Source organism: Berghia stephanieae, chromosome 9 (assembly GCF_034508935.2).
Source record: "Berghia stephanieae isolate SIO BIC M18660-M18661 chromosome 9, UCSD_Bste_1.3, whole genome shotgun sequence".
Lineage (NCBI taxonomy): Eukaryota > Metazoa > Mollusca > Gastropoda > Nudibranchia > Aeolidiidae > Berghia > Berghia stephanieae.
Window position 1 is genome coordinate 9,394,514 of NC_088368.1, and position 13,004 is coordinate 9,407,517.

General features: G+C 37.7%; 1 protein-coding gene across 1 annotated transcript in view; it reads left to right on the top strand.

The window, feature by feature from the left end:
- Positions 1-328: 328 nt before the first annotated feature.
- Positions 329-13,004, top strand: part of LOC144979639 (low-density lipoprotein receptor-related protein 2-like) — a 53,272-nt gene continuing 40,596 nt past the window's right edge. The window contains exons 1-5 of the mRNA XM_078926456.1: positions 329-656; positions 4,262-4,372; positions 6,250-6,381; positions 10,746-10,865; positions 12,181-12,315. Of these exons, the coding sequence (XP_078782582.1) occupies positions 560-656; positions 4,262-4,372; positions 6,250-6,381; positions 10,746-10,865; positions 12,181-12,315 (595 nt within the window). The 5' untranslated portion in view covers positions 329-559. The remainder of the gene's footprint in view (positions 657-4,261; positions 4,373-6,249; positions 6,382-10,745; positions 10,866-12,180; positions 12,316-13,004) is intronic.

Sequence of the window (13,004 nt, forward strand, 5' to 3'; positions counted from 1 at the left end):
AATTGCACAACAATAAAAAAGAATACTCACAAAAATAAATCCACGAGAATTCAGTCGACGTCGTGAGTTGTTCAATATCTTTTAAAGAAACAATTGATGGTATGCGACTTGGTAAATGTTCACCCGTTTTTGCCCGCCAGATCAAATATTCCAACACACAAAACCATATGTAACCTATAGAGTTTATAGTCCGGTTGAGTTATTTTGAGAACTAATCAATCAATTGGCAGTCTAAAAACAATAACAAAGAACAAAATGACGTCAGCTGCATTCTTTATACATATCATTATTATTTTGAACATCGAATTTGGTCCTTGTTCCTCTGGTCAGATTTGAGAAAGGTGTGGTTAGAGTAACATGTAGGAATAGTGATAGTGTCATGTAGATAGGTAGAGATCGTGATTCAAAGTAAAGTAAAGCAACAAAAATATAGCGGTAGAAATTAGGTGTATAATACAGTGTCAAATCCAATGTAATATTTGTAACAAATTTTCTACTGGATATCTTGATTGCTGGAAATCTATAGTTTTGAAGAGGGATAGATAGTATAGTTGGAACCATGTGGAAGATGATAATGAGATACTTACAAGTTTTGGTACTGTTATGCTGGATAACGGCCAGTGTGGGATCGGTGGCTCCAGACAAGGCAAAACTGAGTAAGTAATAAACATTAAATAAATAAATCTGGGCATTCGATTGATTTTAGTCCCAATTGGGAGGACTTCCGTAGTGCCAAAGCACTTTTATTATATTATTTAATATTTTAGCCATTATGGACTTCCAATGGGCATGATCTATATTACATTTCAATGTGCTCGAGGTCATTGGTCACATTGGAAAGTGTGCTCAAAATGAACCATATAATGAAAAGTGTTCACAGTTTGAGAAATATCCAATGTTACAATTGGTCATTTTGCGCAGCATGACTCATTGGTATGTTTTCAACTTTCATAAACAAAGCAGCGTGTTTAGATACATTGGGAAATTAAATGTCCAATTGTTGTACAGCAACAAATCATGTGATCGATGACTAGGTTGGACAAAAACATGAATATAGATCGCTCCCATTAATTGCAATGACCAATAAAGATTACTATTTAATGTTTAATTTTTATAAGTGGTGTGATTTTTCTTATTTCAAAAACAATTTTCTGAGTCGGTTGTCGTTTACGCTTCCGGCCAACGCCATTATTATTTACTGTATTTCCCATGTTTCGATATTGCAAGTGATTGCAAGCATGTACCATCTGGTTATCGTATCTTTAATTAGGGTTAATGGGGTTTCTGGGGATCTCACCCCGATAAAATGAGGTGGAGGTGTTCGGGGGGTGGGGTGGGGGGGGGGAGGGGGTGGGGGGTGGGTCTTCTCCAGGTAATGGCAAAATAAAATCCCCTCTTTCGGCGCGCTGTGAAACTACGGAAGTCCTTCCAATTGTTTGATCTCTTTCACAAGGCTATGCAGTGCTTTTATTATATAAGCTGGCAACATAGCTAAATTTCTTCACATACTGTATATTTCGCTTGTTAAGCGCCCTTTTTCATACTGCAATCTTATTCTAATATTCTATTAAAATGCCCGTGCATAGCTTTGGATTGTCTTAAAAGGCTATGAAAGAATTATGAAAAAAATAATAAATGTACATTATGGAGACTTTAGGTCGACATCAACAGACTTTGGAAGACTTTCATACCATCACCCATCTCTAATTTCTCTAGATTTAAGGTTTAAAGAAAAACAAATATTGAGCTTTTATATAGAGCAATATCCACTAAACGTGCTAAAAGCATTTTACAAGGGGTCCCTGGTCAACAGCAACACTTAACATGTGGGACGTGCGTGACATGACGCCTGTTAGGCGATATTACAATTTTTTTTTAGGACAAAGACAACGTTGTTAATGGCCAGGTACTCAATTTACACCTGAGTACGGTGACAGAATGTAAGTAAAGAGCCTTTTCCAAGGACTCAACAATGCGCCGAGCGAGGCTCGAACCCAGGACCTTCCGATCCGAAAGCGAACCCACCACAGCCACATAGCCGCACTATATAGATTTATATATATTTTGCGTCCACAATTGAGTCTTTATATATTATTTAGGTTGCACCGGTGACTCGAGAGCTTTACAACTAACAAAATAATGAAATATTATAAAGATTTTAGAGCGCGTTAATGGTAAGGAAGAGCTGTCGAATTTTTTTTTCAATCGAATGGAAATTTAAAGGAGCATGCGTGTTTTACATGATTTTCGATCGTGTATGTAACTGAGAAGGTTGTGGTGATAGTGTTGAACAAACCTTTTGATCAGCATAATGGTTTGTTTTCCACTTTCCATTGATATACACCATGCGGCTATGTGATCGGTCTTGTGGTATGGCACTCGCTTTTGGATCAGAAGGTCCTGAGTTCAAGCCTCGCTTGGCGTATAGTCGAGTCCTTGGAAAAGGCTCTTTACTCACATTCTCTCACCCTACTCAGGTGTAAAATGAATATCTGGTCCTTAACAGCGTTGTATCTGTCCGAAAAAATAATGTAATATCGCCTAACAGGCGTCATGTCTCGTTATACTTGTTACGTGTTGCTGTTGGTCAGGGACCCTTTGTAAATCGCTTTTAACACGATTAGTGGATATTGCGCTATATAACAGCTCAAGTTTATGCACCACAGTGTAGAGAATGAGGCATCGGGTTTTTTGAGGTAACCAGTAAATTCGGTCCCCCAGCTACAGACTGTCGAATTCCAGAGAGTGTTGGAAAGTCATTGATCAAAAGTTCATGTGCAGCTTGGTGTTCATTACGCGTTACCTTTTCTTTTCTTTTTTTTTTTTTTTTGCACCTCCCCCTCCCCACCCCACCCCTTCTAATAAATTTCAGCTCACGATATGTGCTCGTGAGAATTCACCAAATGGAAAAACAACGAAAAAAAAAAAGAAAGAAAAAGAAATAGAAAAACTTAAAACGTACAAGTGGAATTTAGCAGTATAGACAGTTCGAAGATGTCACTCAGGTCTTTGTTATAAACGTTCATGGATACACACAGTTTTGTGTGTTGGTCGGTTATACTTCCGGATGACAATGTTATGAGCTTCTTATCCAAGTGCATACTATCTATATTTGATTGAAAGAAAACCATTTATATATATACACATCACCTCTCGTCTCGCCTAAAATAGAAAATACCCATAACGCATAATTCGAACTACACAAGTGTGTTCAGATGATTACGCATTATGCCGAGACATGAACAAGTATCGTGTTCCACATCAGGACAGGACACAACAGACTTTAAAAGCACATATGTACACAGACGCATGAAACTGATTCAGTCACCGATCTGCTTCGGAGGAGGAGGAAGATGCAGAGCATATTAATACTGCAGCGATGCGGAAAAGACACAACCCATAGAGAAGAGATATAATGTCCCTCTGCAACTTCTCTACATACAAAACGTTTCGACCCGCTTGAAGAACTCAGAAAGACGAGTACCTTCATCTTCGAAACGGGACTTCAGATATAAAGGCATACGAGAAGAAGAAAGAAATCCAATCCAGCTCCTATGTCTTTCGCCGTGGTTATATTGATATTGATATGCTTTATTGATGAATATTATTAACGAAGATGACGTCACTCAGGTCTTTGGTTTTTTGTTTTTTTTTTTTTGCCATCCACGTTTATGAGTACTTCTCACTAAACTGTATTATCCAGACTATAAACGTTCAAGGTTACACATAGTTTTGTATGGTTCAAGGTTACACATAGTTTTGTATGTCGGTCCGTTATAGATAGAATGCGCTTGACCAAGGAGTTCACAACATTGCCATCCGGATGTATAACGGACCAACACACAAACTCTGTGTAACCATGAACTTTTATAGTCTGGTTAATACAGTTTAATGAGAACAACTCACAAACGCGGATGGCAAAAACAATAACAAAGGCCTGAGTGACGTCATCTGCATACTATCTATACTCCCGGATGGCAATGTGGTGAGCTTCTTAGCCAAGCGCATACTCGACGTCTTTATATATTTAGGTAAATTACTGACATCCGCCAACCAACAAAGCTGTAACCTTTAAACGTTTATAGTCTGATATAATTTAGTGAGAACTTATCACTACCATGCTGCCTAAAAATAACAACAAATAGCTGAGTGACGTCAATTTCTTTCCTTCTGTATAACATTACAAGTGAAGAAACAAGAGGGGAGGGGATTGAAATTTTGCGTCTATCATCTTAACCAATTCGTTAATCTATTTTCGTAGATAAATGCCACCCATCCTATTTCGAATGCACCAACTCCATCTGCATCAAGGGAGATAAGAGGTGTAACCATGTTGATGATTGTGGGGATAACTCTGACGAGATCAATTGTGGTAAGTTAAATTCTTTTTTTTTTATCACACATACAAGCGATGCCCTGATTCTGGTGTAAGTAGTGTCAAGTCCACATTGCTTGAGTACCCTGCAATACTATGTGCGGCTATGTGGTCTTGTGGTATCGCACTCGCTTTCGGATCGGAAGGTCCTGGGTTCGAGCCTCGCTCGGCGCATAGTTGAGTCCTTGGAAAAGACTCTTTACACACATTCTCTCATCGTACTCAGGTGTAAAATGAATTACCTGGCCGTTAACAGCGTAGTCCATGTCCGAAAAAAATTGCAATATCGCTTAACAGGCTTCATGTCTCGTTCTACATGTTAAGTGTTGCTGTTGGCTAGGGATCCCTTGTAAAGCGCTTTGAGCACGTTTACTGGATATTGCGCTATATAAAAGCTCGTTTTTTAAAGCTCAAAAGCTCAATACTTTGTCAAGCAGCGTGTTTCGTTTGTGTGCCGGTTAGAATAAAAATAGAAATATGGAATGCGATTTTTCTGTTGCAAAATTTCAGAAAATCTGAAATCTTAAATACAATGGGAAATATGAGAATGCTCAGACATTTTTAAGTTGAAATATTTCTAAAAGATTTGAATTGATTGACTGACTTAGAGCTTGTCTGACGAAATGGTCGCTTGCTGTTTCCAGTATTTCCTGGTGAGGTGTCTCCATATGCGTCCCCTGCTGGTTCTCAATTTTAAGGTCCATGCCGTTAAACTAATCTTTGTCAAGGTTGTGAGAATTTGTTCTGTAAAATATCCTTTAAGTTTAAGCGTCCGTCGTTTCGTGGTCGCTTGTCTTTAACTCCATTAGAATAGGCAGAAAATTAATGCATATCATTTATGTACTCGTATTATTATTTTTTAAAAAATAGATTTAAAGTTTTCTTTATATTTTTGTTTTAATTTTAAAGTTAGCACAACGCTATTTGACATTGTAGTTTTGGATGTTACGAACTGCCATTGCCTTCAAGATTGATGTTTTTGCCTCAAAACTTCCTTCCTCGTGATATTCATGTGATGTTGTAACCTTTTGGAAGCCTTTTTGTTTATGAATCATGTAGACTATGGCAAATAATTTACATGTGTTGTCGTGCATGACTTCTTTCAACTGAAAAACAAATTTGCGCTACGTCCTTCTTGCAAATATTGGGATGCAAAAGGGCTAAAACAGCTCATGCATAATATAGAGTAGGATATTTGAGATTTAAAAAAAAAAAAACAAACAAAACAAATCTTATTAAAAAGTACACAACCAAACAGTTTTCTTAAAATTTTGGCGTTTGACGCTTTTTTTCTTTTTTATTTGAGAAGTTGATGAAAAAGTTATCCGACTCTTAATTAAACCTATGGAAAAAAAAACTGAGACGTCCTCGGAAATTGTTGTCGCCTCATAAAACTGGCATCACTGATGAGCTTTGTTCTCTTACATTAAAGTTTCTTTTTCTAAGCATCCATCCATCCCTCTATTGTGAGGTTTTGTTTTGTTTTGTTTTTGTTCGTTTTTTAATGACTTTGACTTGACCTTTTGTGAGTTGCCAGGTTTCCATCCGAGAGTCCCAATAGGTTAGATGTTAGAGCACTGACTTTCTTCCTACGAAAAGGGACTGGGATGGATGCTGAGTGAATTTTGGATTTTTTTTCTTCTTCCGACTCCCTACCCATCAAACAGTGATTGGGTAGTTGTGTTTTTTTTATCTTACCGAAAGTACTTTCTGATAGACTTCCGTCCTATTTGAAGGGTAGCAAGCAATTTATTGCTATCATCCGTTTAATGCTATGGAAAACGCGAGAAACTCTGTGGCTCCGTGGGGCCTTATCGCTCTGAAAGATTATTTATTAATTTCCCATTGCATGCCATCCTTTTGTTTCCATCCAGATGTCAAATCGGCACCAACGAGTTGTCCAAGCGATTCCTACATGTGCACGAACCCTCCCATGTGCATTTCTCTAGACGACCTGTGTAGTGATTTCAACCAATGCACAGACTACGATGCTATCGACAGTCTATGCAAGTATTTTTACAAGTCTCGTTCTGAAAGTCAACGAATAGAAACATTTCATCAGAGAGAGAGAGAGAGAGAGAGAGAGAGAGAGAGAGAGAGAGAGAGAGAGAGAGAGAGAGAGAGAGAAAATCCGTTTAGAGGCTGTAGGTTTCATATTAATGTATCTACTTTGCGTTTTATAAAAGCTAGGGTTTTAAAATATTCCATGCACATGATTGACTGCAAAATGTGCGTGGAATATTTTAAAACGCCGGCTTTTATAAAAGGGTCAGTCAATCATTCTAACAAGGGGGGAGGGGAAGGGGGGTAGGGCGACACATCGTATTGATGCTATGCAATTAAGTTAAATGCTCACAACATCCGCCACCCGGATATAACGTACCAACACACACAACTGTGTAACCCTGTGGGTTTATAGTCTGATGGATATGATTCAGTGAGAATCACCAAAATAGCCATCTAAAACAAAAACAAAGAGCTTAGTGGCGTCGATTTCGTTCCTTCTATATTGGTCTTCGTCTCTTACCCAAGAGGGATCAGCTATGAATCCTACTTACCGCTCTGAATGTCGGCTCTCGTTGCATTTTGGGTTGTTGCATTGCGGCTGATGCCGGAGATATTTGTATTGACGGTGAACCACCTATATTAAAATTTTGATTTATTCATCTACGTTGTGCGGCTATGTGGTCTTGTGGTATGTCACTCGCTTTCGGATCGGAAGGTCCTGGGTTCGAGCCTCGCGCTCGGCGCATAGTTGAGTCATTGGAAAAGGCTCTTTACTCACTTTCTCTCACCGTACTCAGGTGTAATATGAGTACCTGGCCGTTAACAGCGCTGTCTTTGTCCGAAAAATTGTAATATCGCCTAACAGGCGTTATGTTTCGTCCTACATGTTGAAAGTTGCTGTTGACCAGTGACCCCTTGTAAAGCGTTTTGAGCACATTGCTATATAAAGCACAATTTTTTTTTTAAATGTACGTTCCCGCAAAATCGTTCTCCATAGCGTTTCTGGGAGGAGACCTAAGGATAGAGATTAAGTTGGCACAGTACAGTTTTAACAACTGTACACTGTGTCGCTGCGTTACATGCGGGTGGTTGGATGGGAGCATCACCCTTGAATCATATACCTATGATGTTCGCATGGGTGTACGATCCGATAGTGTTGTCGTTTCTTCTTCTCTTTACTAGCCTATCCTGCTTCTTTGGTTTGTGATTGTATTTTTGACAGGGAATATTTTTTTTCTGTAAATCTTCTGCCTGTTTGTTCTTGGTTATTTATAATTTAGCTTATGATATCTTTAGGTTATGATTTTGATTTACATTTGTACAATTTTTGTTAGATTGCTTGTTTTTTTTTGTTTCAGCGGTCTCTCATATAACCTCAATTGTGTTGGAAGAGACCTAAAGCAACAAACAAACAAACAAAAAAGCTGCGTTACATTTTCTTTTAATGGAACAAAATGTTTTATCTTATCTTATCTTACGAAAGGCTTAATAGGAATTATCCTTTAAATGCCTTATACAATAGTTTATAATCACAGAATCTCATATAGCTTTTACTGTATCATTCACAGACAGTTTTACACAACTTTGAATGTCCGGAAAAATGTATCAATACGGCAATTTAAAATCGAAAAATACTATCATAGAATATTGGTAATTGAAAATTGGTCATGATCGAATGGATTATAAATGTGCAAAGTTTATAGTACAATGAAATATTAATGACAAAATAATCATGAAAGCAACAACAATAATAATCATACATAAGTCTCTGATAAATTATGATTTTTACAGTTTCAGTTGTCATGCATTTTACTTGTCCACATTTACAAACCAGTCTACAAAATCACGAAATTAATGAAAACAATTACATCCACATGACAATTTAAAGTTTAAAAGATAAATAAATAAATGGATAATTAACTTCTAAATAAACTATCAAGCAAATAAATGAATAGATAAATAAATAAATAAATAAATAAATAAATAAATAAATAAATAAATAAATAAATAAATAAATAAAATGAAAATGAACAAGATCAAATTGAATTCAGAAATCAATCAATTATGTAGCGCAATATACACTCATTTGGCTAAAAGCGTTTTATAGGGGGCCCCAAACATACAGCAACACTTAGCATGTTGGACGGGAAAACTTGATATAGCGCTTGTGGGTCGCCTTTTTTTGTTTGTTTGTTTGTTTTTGTTTTGTTACCGGCCAGGTACTCATTTTACACCAGAGTGCGGTGAGAGAAGTGATTAAAAAGACTTTTTCAAGGCCTTAACGTTGCGCTACCCAGAGCGAATCTAGAACCGGGAATTCTGCCTGTGTCCAAAGGCGAGTCATAACACAATACGACAAAGCGACAAACAAGCAAAATATGCCACAAATTGTCGTAAGCTGCCGCCCATTCATATTTACCTTTGATATCGACTTCGTGACCCAATCTTGCTTTCAGTTTGCTCAGTTTTTGTTTTTGTTTTTTGTTTGTTTGTTTTTAACCCAGCTTTCAGTTTGCTCAGTGAACCATTATTCTCAAAGGAAAGCGGGAATTAGCATAATAGAGAAACGGAAGTTGTTTGTTGTGAAAGAATTCCATTGGAAAAAGAAAAAAAAACAAAAAAACCCACAAAACTAAACTAAAAAACACCAAAACTTCAAAATGATTCAGAGCAAAATATAACAACAACAACAACAACAACAACAACAACAACAACAACAACAAAATAATAAAATGAAATAGAAATTCATTCTTGCGTGGAGGTCATGACGTGGTTTTACAGAAATGGTTGCAATGTAGTGACTACTTTATCTTTTTTTTTCTGGTTTCTTTTTGTATTGATTAGAAACACACACACACACACACACACACACACACACACACATATAATTCGATTTGATTTATTAAGAATAAAATCCTACCTACACGTACCCACCAACACACACACACACACACACACACACACACACTCATATATAGTTCGATTTGATTTATTAAGAATAAAATCCTTTATTCATCCCATAGGGGAAACTTGTCTTTAGGGTCTCTTCCAAGGGAAGACTGGAATAACCCAGGTGTCAGCCGCAGTGCGGCGCCGCAAAGAAAGCTAAGGCGAAGCGGCTTGCTCAAGGCCACACAGAGCGGCGGGTGATCGAACTCGGTACCTTTTGGGTACGAAGCGACGACAGTACATCTGAGCTACGCTGTCCCATTTATCGTATGATTTGTCTATAATAGGATTCAATAGTCGTGACGCACTTCCCTCGTAATGACGCATAGTAACTTAGTAACTGGTTCTAAACTATCGGAACAATGGCGGACGCCCTTATGAAATACACCTCCGACAAGCATAAAAGTGTATCCAGAGGAGAAAAACTTTATACATCTGATCATATTTTGACTTTTATACATTCTGATCACATGACAGGTGAAAAAGTTCAAGCCAGCATGAAGAATAAAAAGTATCCGAGTGTCTTTGTTTAGAACCAAGCTGCTGGTTGCTGGGCGGAAGTGACATCAGACTATTGAATCGAATTATATCGATTAAATGTCCAAGGTTGACCTGAGCGGAGTTTTGTCTTTTTTAAATCCAATATGAGACCTACCATTCCAAAACGGGTTTATGTCGGGATGAACTATTGATACGATGCGTTTAGGTAAAATACTCACGACATCCGCCAGTCGGCTATAAAGTACCAATACAAAAAAAAAAATACCAAAAAAAAAACAAACTGTGTAGCGTTGAACTTTTATATTTTCTGTTTGATACTATATCTACTGCAGAGTGAATTATTCACCAAATGGCTGTCTAAAAACAAGAACAAAGAGCTAGATAACGTCCATTTCGTTTCTTCTATATGCTAGACATTGAATTTATAGAAACGTATACCAATATTTCTAGTCGTTATGGTGAAGAAACAATTTCATACATTGAAAACAAAAAACAAACAAAAAACAAAAACAAAAAAAAGCTTGAAAGTTTGTCTTTCCCATATTTTATTTCTAAACTCCTATTACGGAGCATGTAGTAGCTTTTTGAAACATTTATGGGTCGCATAGGTATTGTCAAAAGACCAAAGATTACCCATTTGAACAAATAAAAGGTTGGTTTTTGTTAATTTATGCATTTATTTATTCATATATTTATTTAATTTAATGTTCTTTTTTATTTTTTTTTTTCATTATTTTCTTATGTTATATCCTTTGTAAAGCTTTGAGCACGTTTAGTAGGTATTGCGCTAAAAACTCACGTCTTTTTTTTCTTTCAGTATTTTTCCAGTTGTTCTTTTTGTTTGTTTGTCTTTATTTTCATTTATCTATTCGTTTCTTCATTTATGAATGTGTTCGTTCATTGATAATTCCAGGCCCAGTGACCTGCCAGCCTCATAAGATGAAATGTTTGAGTGTGTCCCAGTGCGTCCCAAAGAAATATATCTGTGACGGGAATAAGGATTGTATGGATGGGTCCGATGAACTGCGTTGTGGTAAGTTGCTCTCTCTCTCTCCCCTACTCTCTCTCCTCTCTCTCCTACTCTCTCTTACTCTCTCTTACTCTCTCTCTTACTCTCTCTCTCTTACTCTCTCTCTCTTACTCTCTCTCTCCTACTCTCTCTCTCTCTCCTACTCTCTCTCCTACTCTCTCTCTCTCCTACTCTCTCTCTCTCCTACTCTCTCTCTCTCCTACTCTCTCTCCTACTCTCTCTCTCTCTCCTACTCTCTCTCTCTCCTACTCTCTCTCTCTCCTACTCTCTCTCTCCTACTCTCTCTCTCCTACTCTCTCTCTCCTACTCTCTCTCTTTCTTTCTCTCTCTCTCCTACTCTCTCTTTCTTTCTCTCTCTCTTCCTTTCTCTCTCTCTATCTCTCTCTCTCTCTTTCTCTCTCTCTCTCTCTCTCTCTTTCTCTCTCTTTCCCTCCCTCTCTCTCTCTTTCTCTCTCTTTCCCTCCCTCTCTCTCTCATCTCTCTCTACCCCTCTCTCTCTCCCCCTCTCTCTCTCCCCCCCTCTCTCTTTCCTACTCTATCTCTCCTACTCTCTCTCTCTCTCTCCTACTCTCTCTCTCCTACTCTCTCTCTCCTACTCTCTCTCTCTCTCCTACTCTCTCTCTCTCCTACTCTCTCTCTCTCCTACTCTCTCTCTCCTACTCTCTCTCTCTCCTACTCTCTCTCTCTCTCCTACTCTCTCTCTCTCCTACTCTCTCTCTCTCTCCTACTCTCTCTCTCTCCTACTCTCTCTCTCTCTCTCTCCCTCTCTTCCTTTATTTCTCTCTTCCTTTATTTCTCTCTTCCTTTATTTCTCTCTTCCTCTATTTCTCTCTTCCTTTATTTCTCTCTTCCTTTATTTCTCTCTTCCTTTATTTCTTTCTCTCTCTCTCTCTCTCTCTCTCTCTCTCTCTCTCTCTCTTTCTTTCTTTCTTTCTTTCCCTCCAATTATTCGGATAACTTGATGGTAGGCAATACACATTTTCATATTCTTATTCATATTTTAAAAATTATTTTATTGTATATTTAGACCTGTAATATATTTCCCCCCTTTCTTTCTGACACTTAAGTGTATGCCATTGACTTGCAAAGTACTCAGTAAAAGGGATATAACCATAATAATCCCTATTTGATTATAAGATGATTAGCATTACTTCCCTTGAATTTGTCGCCCGGCTATCCCTTCCAATAAAAATATAATTCCAATAATTATTGTTAACTGTAGTTACCCGTCTGCTACATACATCGTTATAGGTTTGGTTCATCATTCGATTGCTTTAGAGACCGTGAAGAATATCCATTTTTCTATTAACATTTTCAGATGACGAGAAATACAAATGTCAAGAGGAAGCCGATTCATTCCTGTGCGACGATCGGTCCCACTGCATTTTTGCTGTGGACGTCTGTGATGGCCATGCGATGTGTGATGATGGATCTGATGAAAAGAATGATTGTCGTAAGTTGTTGTTAGATATATCTTTATTTACCTCTGTCAATGTTACCGTCTAATTTACGACGCGAGTGGTAATGGAAGTTCTATGATATAATAATAGTATGTAAATAAAAATAAGTAATACTTTGAACATGACATTAGGCGTTATTTTAATAGCCATCAACTCAACAATGGTTTTTCTCGGGAGGCCTTCCGAAAGCTCCTGACTCCTACATTCCCAGTTTTCTGGGGTTTTTTTAATGTTCTAGTAGGGGGTTTGGGAGAGGGAGACACTTTTTTTTTATAATGTTCAAGTAGGGGGTTTGGGAGGGGGGAGACTTTTTTTTTTTTTTTAAAGTTTCCCCCTCTCCAAAACCCCCTACTAGAACATTAAATATATTATTTTTAAAAAAGAATACTGGTGATGTAGCAGCTTTCTCTATTCTTTCCAACAACTGGGTGGGGTTCCTGACCTCCCATAGTGGGCAGGGGGGTACATACTGTGTCTACTATCCCCTTATAACAGTTTTCCAACATGCTTTCTGTCTTTGTCTTGGAATGAGATTACTTGGTGTTGTCCTGGCTCTGGCCGGATACCCTGGCTGGGAGGGAAACAGTGAAATGTATAGTTAAGTTTTGGGAGATATTTTTTTTCCCTTGTAAATCATCTCTCTGTTATGCACTGTATTATGTATTATATATATTTTATTTGT